Consider the following 24,275-nt stretch of genomic DNA (forward strand, 5'->3'; position numbering starts at 1 on the left):
GTAAAAGTAATTTGAATGTACTTTGTTTGCAAGCACACATACAAGCTGCAACTGGGAACTTTTAAGACTGTACTTGTAACCCCAAAATGGTAGTACTTACAGGCTATTGCAATGGATTCCCTTCAAAGTAGTTCCCTTCTAACTGAGCACACAAACTTCAACGGTTTCCACTTTTGGAGGTATTCCTGGAAATTTTCTTTCTTAAGAATGATAAGAATCCTCTCTGTATTTGCCTGAATGTCTTCAATTGAGTCAAATCGATTTCCTTTCAGCAAAAATTTCAATTTAGGAAATACATAAATGTCGGCAGGATTTAAATCAGGGGAATAGGAAGGTTACGGAAGCGCAGGAATACGGAATTAGCCAAAGATCTTACGATCGAGAACGCATGATGAGCTGGTGGAGGACCCAATCCTTGTCTCGACAGATTGCAGGCTTTTTCTGCCACACATTTTCGTGCAAACACTGAAAACTTTTATAGTATTCCTGGTTGACTTTCTTCCCCTAAAAGCAAATTCATGATGCACGATACCCGTAGAATAGAAGAAAACCACCAAAATTGTCTTCACATTTGATCAACTTTGTTATACTTTTTTCAGTCATGGCAAACTTGGACCATTCCACTGTGATGATTGTGCCTTTGTTTCTGAGTCATACCCATAAAATCATGATTTGTCATCTGCAATTACCTTATTTAACAAATCTGTGTCTGTTTCAGCCTGACTAATCAGTTCCTGGAACACTTCAAGTTGGTATTGTTTCTGCTGGTCTGACAATAATTTTAGGGACACTAATCGCATGTTCAAATCTTCAGTTAATATTGATTGATCAGCGTGGAAACTTAAATTCATCAGCCATCTTTCTAATTGTAAGTCTATGGTCAGAACGCTAATCGCGAACTTTCACAGTGGCATCTTTGAGTCTGTTGAACCAGATAAAAACGTTTGACCGGATCATACATTTATTCCCAAAAGCTGTTATAAGAGTTTACAAGTCTCCAAAGCTGATTTCCCAGTTTTCAAAGAAAATTTGACATTTCGTTTTTTTATCCATTTTGCGAATTCAATAATCCACCGAGAACCAAAAACAAGTCTTTACTTAACAGGACGCCATTCTCTACTTAATGATTATATTGCAGTGATCTTTTCAGGACATTTCAAAGACAAAATAAGCTTCCCCTTCCAAACTTGCGAGCAAACCTTCCCCCCTCATGTTGAGAAGTGGCGACACCTATTTTAAAACTTCCCAATCACACCTCATACTAAATAATAAAGCTTAACATATCCTACTAAGTGGTGCAAGATTATGCAGTAAAAGTTGCCTATTCTAATTTCTCTTTCCAAAATAATTTCTCCATCCAAACTAACAATATAACCAGTTCTTATGATGACAAAACTTGCTTAAAGAATTAAAAAATGAAATTGAGAGAAATGATGGAAGTAAATTATACCAAATAGAAATTCTGCAAGCAAAACACTATACCGATGGAGATGAGATATAATAGTTTTGTATCTCATATAAATTTTCTGAAATATACTATAGCATTATTGACAGATATAGTTTTAATTAAAGAAGGAGGTACGTTTAACAAGTCAATAATAGGTTATTTGTTACATCTACATACTGATATCAGGATCTGATCAGCCAGGAATAAAGTTCAACTCGGGAAGTTTTCAACCAACGGGTCTAGTGACTCCTCATTTCTGAGGATTCCAGTTTTGCTCAAAGATTTTTAAGTTATTTTTTCTCAAAACATATTTTGGTAATTATGATAAATAAATACTGCAGTTCAGTCAGTATACAGGGAATGAATTCAAAATTTGTTCCATGAAATATTGTCTATTAATTAAAATCAAGGGTAATATTTAATGAGCAACTGATCCTTCTTTTATATGTTGTTTTCAGAAAAGTTACTGTACAATGGGTTTAATTAATAACACTTCCCAATTTTTATTATTCACAAAACTTATTTTGTTTCATTAATATAAAATCCAGCCTACATAATTTTGAAGATGTTTTTGATGGCACATAAATTTATAGTGGGGCTTTTAATTAATTTTGTTAATCCATTCTAAGAATGTCTGAGATGTCTTATGGTTTGCATATAATACATGCTAACCATAAGTTTACGGTTACTTGATTAGAAGTAAGACCATAAACTGGGTTTTACAGAAGTAGTATTATGGATATTATCTATTTTCAAAAGACACTATTAATAGAATTAGCATCAGTTGTCAGAAATTCTACAACTTCATCAATTAATTTAGACAAGTGGGGATTAATAATGCTTTATTCCAAAAAAATATCATACTTCTGCAACTGACAGAAGAGCATTCTTGTATAGTATTTGAAATTTGTACCATTTTTAAGGGTCATTAGTAGTAAAAATGAAGTGAGAAAGAAGAAGGATGAAGTGAAGCTTGGAAACTATCAGGGAATGAAGGAGATAGCTTGGGACAGTAATGGATGGAGGATCTTTTAGATGTAAGGGATCTTTTAGATCCCTTACATCAGATCAGGCAGAACACCAGATGATTATGAGGAAGAAATAGGATTTTAGCTCCTTTGATCATTGGATTTCAGGTTACTCTAATATTTTCTGTAGGGGTCAAAAAATCAAATAGAATCACAACTAACCAAGAAGTTTTGAAAAAAAATATATAATGAGACACAAAATATTTGAATGATGTTATAAGATAAACAGAATCGCATCCAGGACTGCAAATCCATTCAAGAAAATTACTTTTAAATTTAAAAGTATTCTATTAATTTCAAATGATTAACATAATTCATTTGTAAACATCTACTACCAATCTATAATGTGCATTTTCTGAACTTGTACTGTAACACTCGACTGGTGAACTGAGTATTATTTTATTAGTTCATCAAAAATTTCCGGCATCAGTTTCCTACTGACCCATAAATGTATATATGGTACCAGTAGTTTAATCTGAAGAAAGAAATTAATCAGAAACTTAATAACTGATAAAAACTACTCAAACTAACTCACACTTAAAACTAAGGTAAACCGTTTGTAATGTTGTAGATCTAATAACAAGAATCTGAAGTTTCGTCATCATGCAGGCGATAGGTATAAATCAGTACAAACATAATCTTCCACATGCAGTTATCTAATGTATGTTATTAATGTATCTATGTAGTCATCTAATTTATGCATTTTTGTCTGTTTAAAACACAGATTAAAAAATGTAAATTTTGAAAAATTTAAATACTTCAGTATTCAGAGATCTCCAAAAAAAGCACAAACAATCTCATAAAACCTACATTCAAATTGATCTGTACCGATCAATTAATTATTTACAGGAAAAAACAAACACTGAAAAGTGGATGGAGTCATCTGATGACCTGTTTGACTAATGAATACTCAAACAAGTCCCCCTCTTTTTTAAAGTTCAAATCGAATAAGAGATATCTTGGTTTATAACTAAATGCTCAGGTACTGTGTAGAAATAATTGATCAGGCATAGAAAATTATACTTTTAATACTTTTAAAAAATAAACACACAAGAAATACTTTTAAGAAATACAGTGAAAGTACAAAAGATACATTGAATTTGGTTCTAGTTCAGTCAGTTCAAACTGTTATCAATCTTGTTAAAAACAGTTATAAAACTCATACATGATAAAACAGGTGTTAGTAAATGTCTTCTGTCGAGTTCCAAGAACATTTGGAAGTCGAGAGTTCCAATGTTTAAGTCCTAGTAAAGGCAGTTACTTTTATACGGATTTGAATACTAGATCGTGGATACCGGTGTTCTTTGGTGGTTAGGTTTCAATTTAAACCGAAATAAAATGTGACTGAAATAAAATGTTCAGAATTTAAAAAAATTTAAGGTTCAAGTATAGAGATAGAAGAACATTTGTCAACATTTACAGGAACCAAATTGCAACAGTAATAATCAAAGAACATAAGAAAGAAGCAGTAATTTAAAAAAAGGAGTCTGACAAGGATGTTCCCTATCCCTGTTACTTTTTAATTTATACAAAGAACTAGAGGTTAATGATGTTAATGAATAATTTAGATCTGGCTTTCAGTTAGAAATATAATTTGCTTACATCAAAAATTAATTTAAACGTTAGGAAAACATTTTTGAAAGTAAATGTTTGGAGCGTAGCTTTATATGGATGGAAGTGAAACTTGGACGATCGGAGTACTTGATAAGAACAGATTAGAAGATTTTGAAATGTGATGCTATAGGAAAATGTTAAAAAATCAGATGGGTTGATAAAGTGAGAAATGAAGAGTTGTTGCGGCAAATTGATGAAGAAAGAAGCATTTGGAAAAATGCAGCGAAAAGAAGAGACATTACTATGTCTCACATTAGTAGTCACACATTAAGGTATCCTGGAATAGTTGCTTTGATATTAGAGGGACTGGTAGATGGGAAAACTTATGCAGGCAGGCAACGTTTGAAATATGTAAATATGTTTGTAATATTGTTAGGGATGTAGGATGTACGGGATATACTGAAATGAAACAACTGGCATTAGATAGGGAATCTTGGAGATCTGCATCAAACCAATCAAACGACTGAAGACAAAAAAAATATTCTCAAAAGAATGCGCATGACTTTAGAGTGTTCAATATTAGAGTAATATTCAAAGTATGACTTAAATCCATAAATAAAGTATTGAAGATAGGTATTAGCAACAGTTTCATATTTAAAATTGATTTTATCTTGAAGAATTTGTTTTTTTTGGTTGCAATTTTTTTGTTCGTAAGAAAAGAGATGGATGTAATTATATCTATCAGGAAATTATGAATTTATTGTTTTTATTAAAATGTTGGAGTTACCAACATTCTGATGGTATATCACTGATATACTACTATGGTAACATGGTAATTTTGAAAATGCAGCAACTCCTTTCCATGCTGGATCCATTTCTGTACAAAGGTAATGAACTTCATTTATATACCTTATAGCCGAGGAATCTATCAATAAACAGAATACATGGTTCTATAGTGCTACAAAAAATATATTTCAAGGAAGAAATATAAGTACCATTTTAGTCAGTAGACTAAATGCGGTTTGGGTTGTTGGGGAACAGCTGGAGTTGTTGAATTCCTTAGGTCTTTTCTTTTTCCTGTTTAGCCTCCGGTAATTACCTTTCAGATAATACTTCAGAGGATGATATGGAATGTAAATGAAGTGTAATCTTGTACATTCTCAGTTCCTGAGATGTATGGTTAATTGAAACCTAACCACCAAAGAACACCAATATCCACGATCTAGTATTCAAATCCATGTAAAAATAACTGGCTTTACTAGGACTTGAACGCTGGAACTCTCGACTTCCAAATCAGCTGATTTGGGAAGACATGTTCACCAATACACAAACCCAGTGGGTTGAATTCCTTAGACCTATGTCACTTGTTCTGAGTTCTTGATAAATAGATATCAAATGAAAGTTCTTAAAAAGAGGATTTCAAAATATTGGTTTACATTACAGGGCCCAAATATTATACAATACACAGAATTTCTAAAATGAAAAAAAAAAGAAGTGTACGTAACTAAAAAATTTTATTTTGGATTTTTAAAAGATAGTTTAAAATTAATATTGAGAAAAAATGAAATGAAATACGATAAAAAAACTGACAACAAGCCGCTTCCCTATAAATTCAACTACCACAAGTTGTGAAATTACAACTTACATAGAACAAATTTCGCTTGCACAGTCAACATACTGGTGTAGCCACGAGGCTTAACGCACCAGATTCCGATTCGACCGGGCAATCGGTGAGTTCGAGTCCCGGCCAGTCCGAATTACTTTTTTTATACTTTAAATATTATTCATTTATTTAATTCTACCGCTCACTTGTAACGTCACAACATAGCAATAGTTAAGAGTATTTTTTGGAGCAGGGGTGCGTTTTTCAAAAATTTTTTTTGCAAATATTGTTATTTTTTAATCGCTAACAAAAGTGCCTAAAAAAATGGCCTTAATTAGGTGAAATCTCGTGATACTTTGCTTTACAACCTCAACCCCTTGACCTTTTAAGTTGAAAATTTAATGGCATATTTATAGAAGTAATATCACCAAGTTTGGTCAAAATTGGTTCAGTAGTTCTGGAGATATAAGGTGATTTAAAGGACAACACTGAACACATACAGTTACGTACGAACATTAACATACGGAAAATTTCTATCACGTTTTTTGGATTCCTTAGGTGTCAAAAGGTCAAGATCCGGTTAAAACCGCATATGCCCAAATTGGATCGAATACAATACTTTCCCTTTTATACCTACAGCGCTATCTAGACGGGAAAGTAAAAATATGGTTTAAGAAAATATTGATTTCAAAAAAATTAAAAACTTTGTGATTTTCATGATAACGGCGTTATTAAATTTGTTAAATTCCATGATTGAATTTAATTCAATCATTCAAGCGAAGAAAAATTTATAAACTTTCAAAATAATATTTATTTTTCTTGAATCCCTATTCCCTATTAAATGGATACAGCACACATAACGTACTAGTTTTGACAAAAAAATGTTACACTAATTTCTTACTTTACACTATTTGATGAGTCTTTTTTTAAAATTATAATGTATATAAAGCATTTAAGATACAAATGTTATTAATAAGAAGTGGTTTCTCTGAGAGTAATAATGTTCATTATACATCCAATCTTTACGGTAAGAATAACAAAGTGAAGATAATGTTTTTAGGACAGAATATCAACTACATTTCAAAGGATTTGATATGTTGATGTGTAGCAGTATAATCGTTTCAATAACGAAGGAAACGCGGGAAACCATTTTATTGCTCAGTTTACCTAGTAAGGTTGGCATATAATTTTGTTATACATGGCAAAAAAACTACGACATTTTTGTGAATGATTTACGCTTTACGTCACACTACTTAAGTAAACAATCTCAAATACCTACAGCCATTAAGTATCTAGAATAACCAATCGTTAGAAATTATATAATTTTTCTATTTTCAGTTATTTAAAAAAAGAAAAATAACAGTTTTTGAAATGAAGAGGAGGGAGGTCATTTGATCGGCTATTCCTAAAGAGCTATTTATATAGTTTATGTTTGAATAAGGTCCAAAATTAAATCTATCTTAACAGCTTTTAAAAACGGAAAAGTATTTAGCGTGATATCCAAACAAATTAAGAATTAATTTTATATTTACAAACTATAGATTAGATAGGGAGAAAAATAAACAATTTTAAAAAATTTTAACAATAATTTTTGTTTAAAAGGTAATAAGATAATGAAATTATTTATTTATTTTATAGTATAATAAAACAAAATCAAGTTTAAGTTCTAGGTTTGCACGGTATTAATTTGTCCTGAATATCATGACCATGACAAAATCCAATTCTTATTCATTGTTAGAATTATATCTATCTCTAGGTATGTACCACCTACCTAACGCTTTTCTTTTTTTTTTTTATCTACTTACAGTCCATTAACGTAATTTTCATTCTTTTTATTCCTTTCTCCATTCATTTCTTCCTGGACATTTTATATTAAACGTTCACAACATGGTTGATAAAACACGTCCATTTATAATCGATTAATGCCATCGACGATCAAATCTCAATGATAAACAATTGACGAATCATTAACAAAAAATAATCGTGAAACAGTTAATCAAATTAATATGAAATATGAAAATAACGTTGTAATTTCTTTTTAAAGAAATGACAAGGTACTGCATTAATCCTCTACTTAAGATATTAAATAAAATAAGAGACAAATATATCCACACACACACACACACACACACACACACTCTCTCTCTCTCTCCCTCTGTCTCACACAGGCGCACGCGTGAACACATACACATTTTTGTAAGAAATTTTTTATCTCTCTCTGAGTAGGGCAAAATAAATTTTTGTATTTAAATTTTGTTAATCCTCTTTCGACACTACATGAATATTTTTTCCTCTTTATATTCTGTAATTATCGAGAGAAATAAAAATTTGAAATTTTAACAATTAAAAAAGTATGATTTTAATTGTTTACATTTGTTTTTTGTTTTTTTAAATTCGGTTTTACTGATATTGTAATTTTTTTTAATTCGACATTCAATCAAAACACGGATTACAAGAATAATAAATATACAAGCGAATTTTATATTTTATGATTTGTGAATGGTCTGAGCTACACTTCGCCCTAACAGTCGGGGAGGAAAAAAATTGGTCAAAAAATATGATTATGCGTGATACCACACGAGCCATTCATTTTCGGACAGTTTTTAACGAATTTCACTGGTCCATATGGATTTTCTGAGCCCCATACTCGACTGTAATGGCGATTCACGACTCCATTACCGTGAAATATTGCTTCATCAAAAAATAGAACGCCCTGCAGGCGGTTTTCATCAGCAGAAAAAAGTCAAACGTAGTCATTATAAACTGAATCTTTATGGCTTAAACCTAAGTCTATCGTTAGGTTTAATTTCATGGAGTAGCTGCAGTTTATAAGTACGAACTTTCAATCGCTTGCGAACAATATCGTAAACAGTGCCTTTAGGAATGTTTAGTTAGCCACAAACATCTAGAACCAAACGTTTTAAACTTCGTTGGAACGACGAATTCTAATTCTTTCTGAGTTTTCGGCACTTGTTTTAGGACTACCGGATGAATGTCCTTTTAAAACCCTTTCGGTTTGTAAAAGCTATTCATACCATTTAAGGTTTTGTGACGTGGAGAATTTCTACGATCAACTCGCGTGTAATTTCTTTGTACGCTTCTTTGAAAGTCACTGATTTTGTTCCTGCAAACCGGTGCTCGCACTTTCCGTTTTCTTGTGGCGACATCGTGCATCGTGCTCTCATTGCAAGGTGCAAACAGGCTTACACTGTGCAACAGTCTAACCCGACGCTATATGTGTGAACTAAAACTTAATTTCGTCGCTTCTAGCATATGCATAAAACACTATTAACAGCTGCAAAATAAAGACTACATTCGTTATTGAAACTCCGGATTTTATTTACGGACAACGGTATAAGTCCAACATAACTTCATGAATAGCCACTGTATTCACAGAAGTTTACAATTTGTTGGAGTACAGTTTGCATTTTTCGTTTAACGAGTACTTAACACACATTTAAATATTGGTACTTTTTCGTTTTTCCCTTCCCTAAAAGTTTTCAAGTTTTTCACCTGGAAATAACTCAAAATAACAGGAAATATTGATGATATTAACGATAACCAGGTTGGAGAAATAATCCAATAACCCGATAACACGTTAAAATACTGTTTTATACCTGTCATTTTAAACATTCTCCATATTAACATATTTTAAATGTATAAAAAAAATAATCATTGAGGTCTGAGTAAAAAAGATAAGGTAGAAAATGTAGAAGAAGAATGGGAGAATGTTAAAAAGGAAATTCTTAAATCAGCAGAAGCAAACTTAGGCGGAATAAAGAGAACTGGTAGAAAACCTTGGGTTTCAGACGATATATTGCAGCTGATGGATGAACGTAGAAAATATAAGAATGCTAATGATGAAGAAAGTAAAAGGAACTATCGGCAATTAAGAAATGCTATAAACAGGAAGTGCAAACTGGCGAAAGAAATGGATTAAAGAAAAGTGTTCAGAAGTGGAAAGAGAAATGAGCATTGGTAAAATAGACGGAGCATACAGGAAAGTTAAGGAAAATTTCGGGGTACATAAATTAAAATCTAATAATGTGTTAAACAAAGATGGTACACCAATATATAGTACGAAAGGTAAAGTCGATAGATGGGTGGAATATATTGAAGAGTTATACGGAGGAAATGAATTAGAAAATGGTGTTATAGAGGAAGAAGAGGAAGTTGAGGAGGATGAAATGGGAGAAACAATACTGAGATCTGAATTTAAGAGAGCTTTAAAAGATTTAAATGGCAGAAAGGCTCCTGGAATAGACGGAATACCTGTAGAATTACTGCGCAGTGCAGGTGAGGAAGCGATTGATAGATTATACAAACTGGTGTGTAATATTTATGAAAAAGGGGAATTTCCGTCAGACTTCAAAAAAAGTGTTATAGTTATGATACCAAAGAAAGCAGGGGCAGATAAATGTGAAGAATATAGAACAATTAGTTTAACTAGTCATGCATCAAAAATCTTAACTAGAATTTTATACAGAAGAATTGAGAGGAGAGTGGAAGAAGTGTTAGGAGAAGACCAATTTGGTTTCAGGAAAAGTATAGGGACAAGGGAAGCAATTTTAGGCCTCAGATTAATAGTAGAAGGAAGATTAAAGAAAAACAAACCAACATACTTGGCGTTTATAGACCTAGAAAAGGCATTCGATAACGTAGACTGGAATAAAATGTTCAGCATTTTAAAAAAAATTAGGGTTCAAATACAGAGATAGAAGAACAATTGCTAACATGTACAGGAACCAAACAGCAACAATAACAATTGAAGAACATAAGAAAGAAGCCCTAATAAGAAAGGGAGTCCGACAAGGATGTTCCCTACCTCCGTTACTTTTTAATCTTTACATGGAACTAGCAGTTAATGATGTTAAAGAACAATTTAGATTCGGAGTAACAGTACAAGGTGAAAAGATAAAGATGCTACGATTTGCTGATGATATAGTAATTCTAGCCGAGAGTAAAAAGGATTTAGAAGAAACAATGAACGGCATAGATGAAGTCCTACGCAAGAACTATTGCATGAAAATAAACAAGAACAAAACAAAAGTAATGAAATGTAGTAGAAATAACAAAGATGGACCACTGAATGTGAAAATAGGAGGAGAAAAGATTATGGAGGTAGAAGAATTTTGTTATTTGGGAAGTAAAATTACTAAAGATGGACGAAGCAGAAGCGATATAAAATGCCGAATAGCACAAGCTAAACGAGCTTTCAGTAAGAAATATAATTTGTTTACATCAAAAATTAATTTAAATGTCAGGAAAAGATTTTTGAAAGTGTATGTTTGGAGTGTCGCTTTATATGGAAGTGAAACTTGGACAATCGGAGTATCTGAGAAGAAAAGATTAGAAGCTTTTGAAATGTGGTGCTATAGGAGAATGTTAAAAATCAGATGGGTGGATAAAGTGACAAATGAAGAGGTATTGCGGCAAATAGATGAAGAAAGAAGCATTTGGAAAAATATAGTTAAAAGAAGAGACAGACTTATAGGCCACATACTAAGGCATCCTGGAATAGTCGCTTTAATATTGGACAGGTAGAAGGGAAAAATTGTGTAGGCAGGCCACGTTTGGAGTATGTAAAACAAATTGTTGGGGATGTAGGGTGTAGAGGGTATACTGAAATGAAACGACTAGCACTAGATAGGGAATCTTGGAAAGCTGCATCAAACCAGTCAAACGACTGAAGACAAAAAAAAAAATTGCTTATATAGTAATTACAGGTATAAATTATAAATATACCAAACTTAACCTTTTTTTTCCTGTTTAGCTTCCGGGAATTACCATTCAGGTATTACTTCAGAGGATGAATGAGGATGATATGTATCAGTGTAAATGAAGTGTAATCTTGTACAGTCTCAGTCCGACCATTCCTGAGATATGTGGTTAATTGAAACTTACCACCAAACAACACCGGTGTCCACGATCCGTATTCAAATCGTATAAAAGTAACTGCGTTTACTAGGACTTGAACGGTGGAACTATCGACTTCCAAACCAGCTGATTTGGGAAGACGCGTTCACCACTAGACCAACCCGTTGAGTTAACCAAACCTAATCTACGCTCGCTAACCCACCGGGTTGGTCTAGTGGTTAACGCGTCTTCCCAAATCAACTGATTTGGAAGTCGAGAGTTACAGCGTTCAAGTCCTAGTAAAGCCAGTTATTTTTACACGGATTTGAATACTAGATCGTGGATACCGGTTTTCTTTGGTGGTTGGGTTTCAATTAACCACACATCTCAGGAATGGTCAAACTGAGAATGTACAAGACTACACTTCATTTACACTCATACATATCATCCTCATTCATCCTCTGAGGAATTATCTAAACGGTAGTTACCGGAGGCTAAACAGGAAAAAGAAGAAAAAAAAATCTACGCCCGCTCCGTTGCGCGAACGATAGCGTCTCGGCCTTTCACCCGGAGGTTCCGGGTTCGAACCCCGGTCAGGCATGGCATTTTCACACACGCTATAAATCATTCACCTTCCTCTAAAGCAATACCTAACGGTGGTCCCGGAGGTTAAAAGAGAAAAAAAATTACGCTCGCTAACCTCAAGAAAATAATGTTTTGATTGTTTAAGTAATAAATAATTGCAATAATTACTGAATTTAATATTTGAATATTCAAAACAGTATTGTTAATTAGTCAAGGTTAGCGTTAAGTTTGGTTAGATTATATTTATAAAATAAATAAATATAAATGGTTATATCGGGTTATATCACCAATTAAGTTATTGTTAATATCAATATTATCTGCTATTTTGAGTGATATCCTGGTGGAAAACTTTTGGAGAAGGAAGGAGAAAGGAAAAGTACCCAAATATTAAAAAAATACCGCCTTTATTAAAATTATTTTTTTTTATATCAGTTTTATTAATTTCGTATGATATATTACGTACTTACGTATTACGCCACCGCAGCTACAGCTTTATTTAAAAATAAAGTAGTCAATCTTTTTTCGGTGGAAAATGAACAGTCTCTTTATTCATTCTAATAAATGGTTATTTATATTTATTTATTTTATAAATATAATTTAACCAAACTTAACCTACGCTCGCTTCGCTCGCTAACTGACTAATTAACACCGTAATTTTTTGAGTATTTATTTAATAAATTCAGTAATTATTGCAATTATTTATTATTTAAATAATCCAAACACTCCTGTTAATTATGTTAACTCTATATCCGCCCATTTTCCACCGAAATCCGATTGACTACTTTGTTTTTAATTAAAATTGTAGCTGCGGTGGCTTAATACGTAAGTACCTATATTACTACTATTTCAAAAATAAAAAAAAAACTCATCTGCCGGACTATCCATAGTGTAGTACTGAACTCGCAAGTGATTTTCTTCTTTTTGATCGACCGAAAGAAGTACTGTACTGCAAAGGAATAATTTTTGTTTAAATGTAATGATCAATGGAAGCGGTGCAAACTATTCAAAACGTATTTAACATGGACTAAGTAAATAGATGTAAGTGGGAGGAGGGATTATGTTAAAAAATAAGTATATTTCGTGTGTGACAACAAAAATTAAACACAACTTTTTTTTTAATTTTCTTTTTTACTTATCCTTGAACAATATAATTTATAGTTTTTTATTTAAATAATAATAATAACAAATTAAAAAATAAACATTTTTGTTCAAAATGATTAGAATTAAAAGCATAAATAAACAATCTTAGCTTTTACTTCATGTTACGTATATTTTATTTATTATCTATTTAACAATAAATGTCAATTACATCCGCAATCGCAGCAATTACATACTTCACAGCACTTTGCACCCTGAAGCTCTCTAGCAGTATATCCAAATTTACCGATAAAAGTAATCAAAAAATCTTCCAACACGTCATTTTTTAAAATTAAAAATAAAAACGGGTGATCGATTAATATTTGTTTTGTTCCTTCTTCACTGGTATGAATCCCTCCAGAACACTGTAATCCGTCGTCATATAATTCGATACAAGTTTTTATTAAAACATTATTGACAAAAAATGGCGAATCTGATACATCAGGCAGATCTATTTTTGTAACGTCAAACATTTCATCTAATCCAGTCGATATTAAAATTTTTTTAAGATCTAAAGTTTGTGATAATCTAAATTCCGGAAGTAAAACTTCTACTAATACGGGTTCAGTATTTTTAAGTTTCGCCACTTCTTCTATAAGATCGACCGAACTAGTTATTTCATTAATTACCGATTTTAAACCGGTATTCTGATTCGGAAGAATAATAATCATACTGTAATTATTTTCTTCGCAAGGAATTTCTATAATTTTTGAATCGAGCTGATCGTGTTGTAATATTTTTAGTTCGTCGTTAATCGTTAACATATTCATTTTAAAGCTAACAGTATCGGTGATATTAAAATCTCGTTTTTCTCTACGAGTAGCGACGATACATTGAAACCACCTAGTTTTAAAATAGGTCGCGCTTAATAATACCATACTCTGCAAAGATCGTATCACATTATCTATCTGAAAGGTTTTAATTCTACCACCTGTGCAAGAATTAACCCAATAATTAACAAATTGTTGGATAATATCGCTGTCTTCTTTATATATGAATTGTCTTACTTGCGTACTAAAATATTTGTAACAGTTATCAATAAAAGATTCTTTTAATTCCAATTCTTTTTCTAACAAAATTATCGATGAAACATCAATACATTTATACTGAATAAATTGCATCAAAACTAAATACGCGGCGATAGCTTCTTCTCTATTCTTTGGTAAATGAAAGAAATTAGAAACTTGTTCAGAAACGATCGGGTTACCGATATAAGTGATAGCTAAAATAGCTTGAACAAAAAGAGGTGAAACTAAAATATTACCTTCATTTCTAATGTTATTTATACCGATGAATAAATTAAGAGCAAATGGATTTACCTTTTTTACAAATGAACGTAATATATTTATTACTTCCTTTCCTTCATCAGGCTCGACCGAAGTTTTTTTTGTAGATGCCATATTTTTTTTATTTTAATCTGTATTGACTTTACTTTTATAATAAGATATTAATTTAAAAACCGAAACGAAATAAATTTTTTTCTTTTAGTTAACATGTTAAGTCTGTATTATAAATAATTTAAAACACTGAACTTGTAGATGTAAATTTTACTTTAATAAAATTACACATTTACCTGATTCGTATTGTTTAAAAAATTTATAACCTAAATTTATAAAAAATAAACAAAGCATTATTTTTATTGATACTGATAATCGATTAATCGATAATACGATACGCGATCAGATAAAAACTGTAATATTACGAAACAACATAAGTACGTGCTACCATATAATAGAAAAAAATACATAAAACAGTAACAAAATAATATAAATTTGTATATAATTATACAAGAAATAATGCTTTACGTTTACGTTGTTTACGTACGGTTTTTTATGGTATACATAATGAAGAAAAATGTTGTTTTTGAAAAATATTAAAAATTACTATTACGTGTGTGTTGTTTTTGTACCAACTTTTCAAAGAAAATTACGGTATTACTTTGGATTTAGGGGAATGTAATCTTCTTGTGTACACACACACGTGTGTGTGTGTATATATATATATATATATATATATATATATATATATAGAGAGAGAGAGAGAGAGAGAGAGAGAGAGAGAGAGAGTGGTGTCCCACGAAGAAACGGAGAAACTTTCAGGACATATTCTACTGGTGAAATAATTAAAAAATAATAATTTAAACATAGGTATGGAAACCCTTTGTTTTTGAGTTAGAACTAGGGAAAGATTTCGCCCAGATTTTAGTTCTAATAAAAAGAAGCTCTACTGTAATTTTTGGAACCCCAAATTAAGTAGACAAGTTGGTGATTTCTTATGTAATTTGAGCTCGCAAATAGGATAAAAAAGGTCCAGAATTATAACTATAGTATATTTTAAGATATTTGATGTAAAACACAAAATTCGGTGTCGAAAAGCAAGTTTTTAGGTTTGTTAAATGAAAAATAAATGTGAAAGATTTTGTAATAAAACTTGTAGAGAATTTATTTATGAGAAAATTAATGTGTATGAAGCTAATAAAAATTAAATAAAAACTTTTAAAAATCGGTTTTTTATTGAAGTAAAACAGATAAAAATAAACAGAATAACAAACCTGTCACAGTAATTGTTCGAAATTCCCTCCTTCACAACGTACACAGCACTCTGCCCGACGTATAATATTGCCGGTGGCTTTCCGTATCATCTCAGGATCGTTTCATATAAATTCAATAGCATTTCGTATTTTGAGTAACTCTTCTTCAGTATTAATTTTTTTTTATACTATTGTTTTCATACGGCCTCAAATGAAGTAATCTAATGGCGTTAAGTCAGATGATTGTGGTGTCAAATCGATCGGTCCTCCGCGTTCAATTCAGTTTAAGAAATTAGCATTCAAGTGATTTCTAGCTACTAAAGAAAAATTTGGCGTTGCACCATCGTACTGGAAAATCACTTACAATCTAGTTTGTGATGGTGCATCTTCCAAAAAGCCGGCAAATTATTTTTCAAGAAATGAACGTATGCATCTCCCGTAAAGTTTTCTTTGTAAACAAACGGTCCCGAAATTTTGTCGTAAATAATGCCACATCAAAGGTAATATGAAATCTATGTTGGAAACTAGTTTCCACAATATCACGTGGGTTTTCTGCGTTCCATAAATGGGTAGATTTAGAATTGAAGATCCGTTTCTCGTAAAAGTGGTTTCATCAGTATATAAAATTGAATTTACCTTACCTTCGTTGTCAAGAAACCAATGATACAAGTTTAACCGCTGGGGACAATCTGTGGCAAATTTTGAACCTTCTGCAGGCGGAAAGAATAAAGATTTTCTTTCCGTAGGATGCATCACGCTTTGTCTTTTGACAAATCAGTGCGACTTGAAATTCGCCTTGTACTAGTGCCTAGGCTACGCTAAATTACAGGATGTTCATCATTATTACGATGATATACTTGGCGTTCAACAAAAAACTAACGCGTTGGAAATGACCCTTTCGTTTATAAATGCTGATACACCGAAGAAAAGGTTTTCGTACTTGGAATTCGCTTATCAGAAAATCTCTCTTGACATTCACGTCGAGTAACTTCAGAGTTTCCGTTACAAAATCCATAAATAAGAATTATTTCGCCATATTCCTCTTTAGAAAACTGAAACGCCATTTTTATACTACGATCTTATTACACTACACTTCCTTTATCTCTATGATAATTTACGACAACAAATTCAAACGGAGTACACAATTTTCATTGTTGACCAGTATTGCCAACATATGCAATAAAATTTTTTTAAATGTTCTAAAGTAATTTCAATTTTATTTTTTGCATAATTATTTCGTTTTACCTGTATAGATTGTTGAATATACACAGCTAAAATATTATTTAAAAATTTTATATTTCTTTTAAAATTATTTTCAGTAATTTGCGTTTTTGTTTTTAGAAAGAATGTTTGTTAGGTACAGAAAAAATAATACAATTTTCTGTCTATTTTTCTTTTCTTTTGTTTCAATAAAAAAAAACAATTTTTAAAAGTTTATATTTACTTTTTATTTGTTGTGTTTACATAATTTTCTCAAAATTAATTTCTCTTCAAGTTTTGTTACTAAATCTTCCGCATTTTTTAGTAATTTAACAAAGCTATTGTACTACAAACATAAAAGAAACTTGTTTTTCGATAGTGAATTTTGTTTTACGTCGGATGTGTTAAAAACTACTGGAGTTACAGTTCTGGGACCTTTATATTACAATAGCTCTCTTATTAAATCTACCTAAAACATTAGATTGTCCAAAAATATAATGAAATAAACTATTTTGTAATTTGGAGGTTTTTACCCATTTACAACCACTTAAAATTGGATAATTCTTTAGGTTTGAAAAAAAGATATTTTACTTAAATATAAAAACAATAATTTATTTTTAATTATTAAAGATCTTTTATTCCATTTAAAAGTTCATTTAAACATGACCTCGTTTAAATTAAATATCGGACCTTTAATTATTAAATACCACCTCATTTTTTTCAAGTCATTTAAATATAAAATGATGCGTTGATATTAATTAAAGTGTAAGCTGCCCTATTCTGTTCGTATTGTATTATAATATAATATAAAATTTAAATTTGTTTTCATATTATAATTTATTATAAACGTGTCATTACACGCGTATTATTCGTATTTCTTTTATAAATTTTTTTTTATAAGATAGGCATTTTTAATAATATTACGTTCTATTAAATGAAATGTTTTATCTCTAATTTTTAAATAGAAAATGTTATAATATTTTTTGTTACTTTAGACCGGACACTCGCTTAAAATATTTTTTGTAACATGTCGACGTTAGAATATAAACAACATATATATATATAAAACCTTTTACTTTAGCGTTATTTACTTTTTTTATTGTTTAGCCTCCGTAATTACAGTAAGGTATTGCTTCAGATGATGAATTAGGATAACATGTATGAATGTAAATGAAGTGTAGTCGTGTACAGTCTCAGGTCGACCATTACAGAGATGTTTGGTTAATTGAATCCCAACCACCAAAGAATACTGGTATCCACTTTCTAGTATTCAAATTCGTAAAAAAAAAATACGTTATTCTTGCCTTTGCTAGGATTTAAACCTTAGAACACTTGACTTCGAAATAGCTGATTTGCGATGACAAGTTAAATACTAGACCAAGCCGATGGGTTTACCAATTAAGCCTGCTACTCTTCAAGATTTGCGAAATCGAATTGCTACAGCAGTGAATTCAATAACCAAGAGTCAGTTACCAATAAAAATAATTTGGGACCAATTAAAATAATTACAAGTTATTTATAAATTTCGATTTTTACATTCTTGTACGAAGTAAAAGAAGTACTGAGGTCGCGAAAAATTTCGGTTTTCAGATTTCCATTTGACCATCCCTGAATCCATTTTGACTATTTTCGGCGTGACGTCTGTACGTACGTATGCTGAAATGTATCTCGCATAACTCAAAAAATCTTAGGCGTAGAATGTTGAAATTTTGGATTTAGGATCGTTGTAACATCTTATTGTGCATTTCCATTTTGATTGCAATCGACTTGACTAAAAGTGTCTGAAAAAGCTTTTTCTTAACTGCAGTAATAAGCTCTCATTCAGAGCTTTTCAACGATATATCATAAGTGGTACTTATTTTCATTTGGCTGATAGCGAAATGAAATTTTAATTAATGAAATACTTTGTTCTTAGAAGAGGAAGATACATCGGTTCGAATCCGACTTCATTTCTTTTTTTTTTAAATAAAAAAAAGTACATAAAATTTTATTTCACTAATTACTACTGATTTTTTTCATATATATTTTTTTTTACAATCAGAGGTTAAAAAAAAGTTGAAAAAAATGATTTCACCGGTGCTAAGGAGGAGATAAAAAATTTTCCACCTTAAAGTTAAGAAAAACTTCGATTTTACTCAATCCAACAATGGTTACATGTGAAAAAATGTTGCACATGTTTAGCATATTACAAGCCCCATCTTACAATTCCAGCAAGATTTCGGTCATCCCTTGCCTTACGGGTTGGTTATATCAAAAATTGTTTCAGACAAAAGTATTAGGTAATGTTTAGAGGACTAACGATCACTTTAAACCGATTCGATACTGTGCATATTAAGTTAGGTATGGTTTTTTTTGTTTTCAAAACCCCATTTTTTCCACCCCCTGGGCCAATGGTTGGTTATATCAAAAACGTTTACTCACACAAGTTTTAGACCCATATCCAAAGAATAGTAAGAACTTTAAACAAATTCGATATTTTACATAATAAGAAAATTATAGCGATATTTTGTTTTTTTGGTTTTCGTAATCCCTCACCGTAAGAATTGCTCATATCAAAAATTGCTTCAAACAAAGGTAATGTTTAGATGACAATGATCATTTTAAACCGATGCGCTACTGTGCTTATTAAGGGTAATATGATTTTTTTGTCTTCAAAACCTCATTTTTTCACCCCCTGGGCCAATGGTTGGTGATATCAAAAAACTTATATAGTTTTAGGCACTTATCCAAAGAATCGTAGGAATTTTTAAAGAATTCGATATTTTACTTAATAAAAAATTTATAGCGATATTTTTTTTCGAAAAAGTCCACCCCATCTCCACCTCCATGGTCCGATTTTGGCCGTTAACGAACTCGACCGAGATTTTGGGTCGTTATATTTTATGTATCAATTTGAAAGTGATTGGCACAAAATTACGGCAGTTATCGTGTCCAAAAGAAAGTGAAATATTTATATATATATATATATACAAATGAAGATATGTCGAAATTTTCCGGAAGTCTAATCATGGTACCCATTAAAATAGGTAGCTTTCTTATGAAATCTACCTAAAAAATAAACCATAATTTTTTAATGGTAAATTTTTCGATTTGAATAAAAAAAGTTTACGATCAGACATTTTGGTTTTATTTTTCAAATAGTTATGTAGTGGCAACCATTTGCAGTATGCGAGAAGGAGTTTAATACCTGACTCATGAAATCCAGTGCAGTGTTTTAGTTGTGCATTGGATTTTTTTTGTCTCGACTTCTACATAATATTGTGAAACAATATTACGTAGGCGAATTTAATAATAAAACCAAATTAAACTAATATAATATAGAACTAAAGAAATTTAATTTACAAAAAAAAGGTAAAATAATTAATTTTTATAATAAAAAGTTTTTGTAAAACATCATCATAAAAATAAATAATAAGTAAAAGATTAAGAAAATCAGAGTGAAACAAAATAAAAATTAAACTAAATTTCAAAGCAACATATAATTGTGTGCATACATAATAAATATAAGTAATAATTATATTTGATAAAAATTATTCGTAAATTATTCATGAACAGATTCGGGTATTTTTTTAGAACAATTAAGAAGAAAATAGTATTAATAATTAAACATATACAAACTAATGTTAGTCATATTTTTACCACGCAAAAACAAAAAAAAAAAACACCTACATTCGATAAAAAATTCATACTGGTTGTGTGACTAAAGTTCAAAAGAAAGATATGCATGCTACAAGAAATGTTTATATAGTGACTCATTTTAATATAGCAAGTTAACCTGAAATGATTCAGTGTCCTTATAACAACTTTAGATCAATAAAGGGTGAAATTGTTTTCTTTTATTTTTTTTCTACCGACAACACTGAATTACGTCATTTAAAAAAAAAAAATTAAAAATCTTTATCTCTGTTTAAATCATGAAATTTCTCATTTGCAGTGGTCGTAAAATGACCTAATTACGCAATTCCATAAGTTTGTAATTTTCTTGCTGAAATCGTTTAATAAAAAATTATCCTTGTAATAGTTTCTATCTTTAAAAAAAAATCTCGTCATAGGATTTTTTTCTTTTCGTTCCGACCACTACGGATCTCATTTACATAGTTTTAACTTATTTTCCTTTCCCTAAAAGGTTTTTCATTCTTTTGATCTGTTGTCGCCTTTCTTCCGTCCATCTATTCAGGTTTATACCCTTCTTTTTCTTTCTGTCTGGAAACTTAAATTCTTGAATAACTTTTCTATTTACCTCTCTCTTTACATAAATTTTTAGAAACGTTTAATCTTTTTCGATCTGTTCCTATTTTTTTAAAACGGTTGGTCATTGTTGTTCTGTTTATGTAGAAATTAAATATTTGTTCTGTCAATGTTGGTTGTTCATTCTGCACAAATTTCCATTAAACTGTAATCTTTTTTTCCGGATTAAGTCCTCAATTGATTTTATTGTATTGTATTTTATTGTAATGGGTACATGATTCGACTTCCAGAAAATTTCGACATACCTTCGCGTTTCACATCCCCCAGACCTCAAAACCACCGTCAGCTCAAAAGTATATATATATATATACATGTCACTTTCTGGTGGACACGATAACTGCCGTAATTTTGCGCCAGTCACTTGCAAATTGTACCTTAAAAATAACTCGTCCCAAAACCTTGGTCGAGTTGGTTAACGGCCAAAATCGGACCATGGGGATAGAAATGGGAATGCTTTTCGAAAAAACAAAATATCGCTGTAACGTTCTTATAAAGTAAAATATCGAATTCGTTTAAAGTTCCTACTATTCTTTGGATAAGAACCTAAAACTTATGTCAGTAAAGTTTTTTGATATCATCAACCGTTGGCCTAGGAGACTGAAAAAAATGGGGATTCGAAGACAAAAAAGAAGCATACCTTCTTAATAGGCACAATATCGAATAGGTTTAAAGTGGTCGTTGGTTCTCTAAACATTACCAAAAACTTTTATCTGAAACAATTTTTGATGCGACCAACCCTTACGGCAAGAGATAACCAAAATGTTGCTGGAATTGTGAAAAGATGGGGCTTGTCGTATGCTAAACATGTGAAATTTTTTTCAGATGCAACCATTGTCGTATTGAGTAAATTTGAAGTTTTTTTTAACTTTAAAGTGGAATTATTTTTTATCCCCCTAGTTAGCACCGGTGAAATCTACCTCCTTCCGACGTGCTTAAAGCGATTTTTTTTTGTGTGTAAGTTTCTTTTTCACATTTCAATGTGTAAATTCCTTCTTCATATTTTGGTCATAAATTTTTCTTGAAATGTTTTTTTCTACTTTTGCTATTTATTTTTCTGAAAAAAAAAGACTGCAAACATTCTGCCCCATACAATGCTTTGCTAGGAATAAAGTTTATAGTGCCTCATTGTGGAGTTATATAACAGGGATTTTTTTATTGTAAATGTTCTTTTTGATATGATAGGCAGTTTCCGTTTTTCGTACTCTATTCTTCATCCCATTTTTTTTTTCAGTTATATTCGGTGTTATGTTTTCTTCCAAATATTAAAATTTTTGAGCACTACTTATTCCTTTGATGTTGGAAATTTTAAGGGTTTGAGTTCTTTTCTTTTTGTCACTGGAAAACCGGTTAGTTTTTTCATAACAAAATTTGATGACCAGTTTTGTTTGTACATTCGCTTAGTTTTTGAAGTTTGACTTTAGCCACATCTATATTTCTTACAAAAATTGCAATATTGTCTGCAAAGGCCAAAATGTTTGTATTTAAGAATCTAGTTTTAATGCCCATTTTTATGTTTTCATCTACGTTTAACGTTTCAAGTTCTTTCTCCCATTCTCTTATAACGTTTTCAAGGGCACAATTAAAGAGGATTGGAGGTAGTCCATCCCCTTGCCTTACTCAAGTTTTAATTTCGAATCGTTCTGAAAGTTCCCCTAAAAATTTTACTTCTGATATTGTGTTTGTAAATATTTCTTTAATAATCTTTATTGTCTCGGGAACTGTTTTAAATTCTTCAAGGATTTTAAGTACAGATCCCCTATATAAGATATTATTGTAATACATAAAAAATAAGCTACCAGCATTTCATAAATTAAAAAAAATTCTATGCTATTTTATGAAAATGATGCAGGTGTCATTTAATAACAAACGTTTTCTCCGGCATCATACATGCGTGTCAGAATGCAAATACTGCATGTGTGCGTAAAGGTTTGTCAACTATTATTCGGTATTCGTAGCCGAGAACGAATATTTTCCGTCTGGAATCGATAAATTAACATGCATAAAAGCGGATCATTTTACGTGTGTTAAGCCGAATACAAATATTCATTAAACAAACGAACGTTTGCAGGGATAGTAATGACGAAAATTCTTACGCAAATATTCCCCGATGAATCGAACATTTCTCAACGCATGTATGGAGATTGTTGGAGTGAAACTGTAGTATGCATATATAACTCCTATCGTAATAAAGCCATTTGTTCTGAATTCGGCAATGGGCATGGGAGAGTATAGTTTGTTTTTTTATCAAGAACACTGTAACGTAATGCTTGTTTTGGTACGCATCAAAACAAGTTTTTGTCTGGCTGCGACAATCTGTGCTGCAAGTATATACCGAAATAATGACAGAGAATATTATACGCAAGAGATCTCTGACGATTATTATATTTTGTATAAAGTCTTTTTTTATTATACATTTTATATTATTTTTTTAATTATAAAATTGTATATAATAATGTATAATCAAGTATTGAAAACAAATACATAAATTGAATAATAGTACATAATAATATTCTAAAAATATATTAATATTCGGAATTGATATTTTTATTCACAGAAAAATATTGAAATTAATTAACATAATATTTAATTATATATAGACCCTCGATTATATATAGACATACATAAGTATTATTACATAGAATACTAGCAGATTCGGTAATGTTTCGCTATTACTACATCTGAGTACATATATAGATTAAATGAACACAATTGATAGTTTGATAAAACATTAACAAAATGGACATTATGGAACTTCACAAAATTTAACCTTTCCCTTATCTCTTTTACCCTTTCACCCTTTTCCCTTTACCATTTTCCCTTTTCCCTATTTCCCCCTTTCACAATTTAATTTTACAGTAGTCCCCTCCTTTTCCCTATTTCCCCATTTCCTTCCCCCACTTTTATTTCCCCGCCCTCTTTCCCCCTTTTATTTTTTCTCCTTTCCCCTTTTCAGTTCCTTTTCCTGCTTTTTTCCTGTTCCCCGTTTTCCCCTTTTTTATTTTTTCCATTTTCCTCTTCTTCCCTTTTCACGTACTTCCCTTTTACCTTTTTCGATATTTCCCTTTTCTCCCTTTTTTCTCCGCGCGT

The 24,275-nt window shown here is 31.0% G+C and overlaps 2 protein-coding genes across 3 annotated transcripts in view; both read right to left on the reverse strand.

The window, feature by feature from the left end:
* The window catches only part of Kat60 (katanin p60), a 140,995-nt gene that overhangs the window by 72,878 nt on the left and 43,842 nt on the right, over positions 1–24,275 (reverse strand). The window lies entirely within an intron of this gene.
* On the reverse strand, positions 3,171–14,610 carry LOC142327822 (serpin B10-like). The gene is made up of 4 exons (XM_075371160.1): positions 14,310–14,610; positions 13,554–14,141; positions 4,817–4,906; positions 3,171–3,184 (listed from the first exon to the last, which is right to left on the reverse strand). Exons 1-4 carry the CDS (start codon positions 14,608–14,610, stop codon positions 3,171–3,173), a joined length of 993 nt encoding a protein of 330 aa, XP_075227275.1.

This window comes from Lycorma delicatula, chromosome 7 (assembly GCF_047948215.1).
Source record: "Lycorma delicatula isolate Av1 chromosome 7, ASM4794821v1, whole genome shotgun sequence".
In the NCBI taxonomy this organism is placed as follows: domain Eukaryota; kingdom Metazoa; phylum Arthropoda; class Insecta; order Hemiptera; family Fulgoridae; genus Lycorma; species Lycorma delicatula.

Coding starts and splice junctions, on each gene's coding strand:
- LOC142327822 (XM_075371160.1), bottom strand. CDS start 14,610: ATGGCATCTACAAAAAAAACTTCGGTCGAGCCTGATGAAGGAAAGGAA. Junction 14,142..14,309: donor GCAATTTATTCAGTATAAAT/GTATTGATGTTT, acceptor ATTCTTGCACAG/GTGGTAGAATTAAAACCTTT. Junction 4,907..13,553: donor TTCTGGAGGGATTCATACCA/GTGAAGAAGGAA, acceptor ACCTTTGTACAG/AAATGGATCCAGCATGGAAA.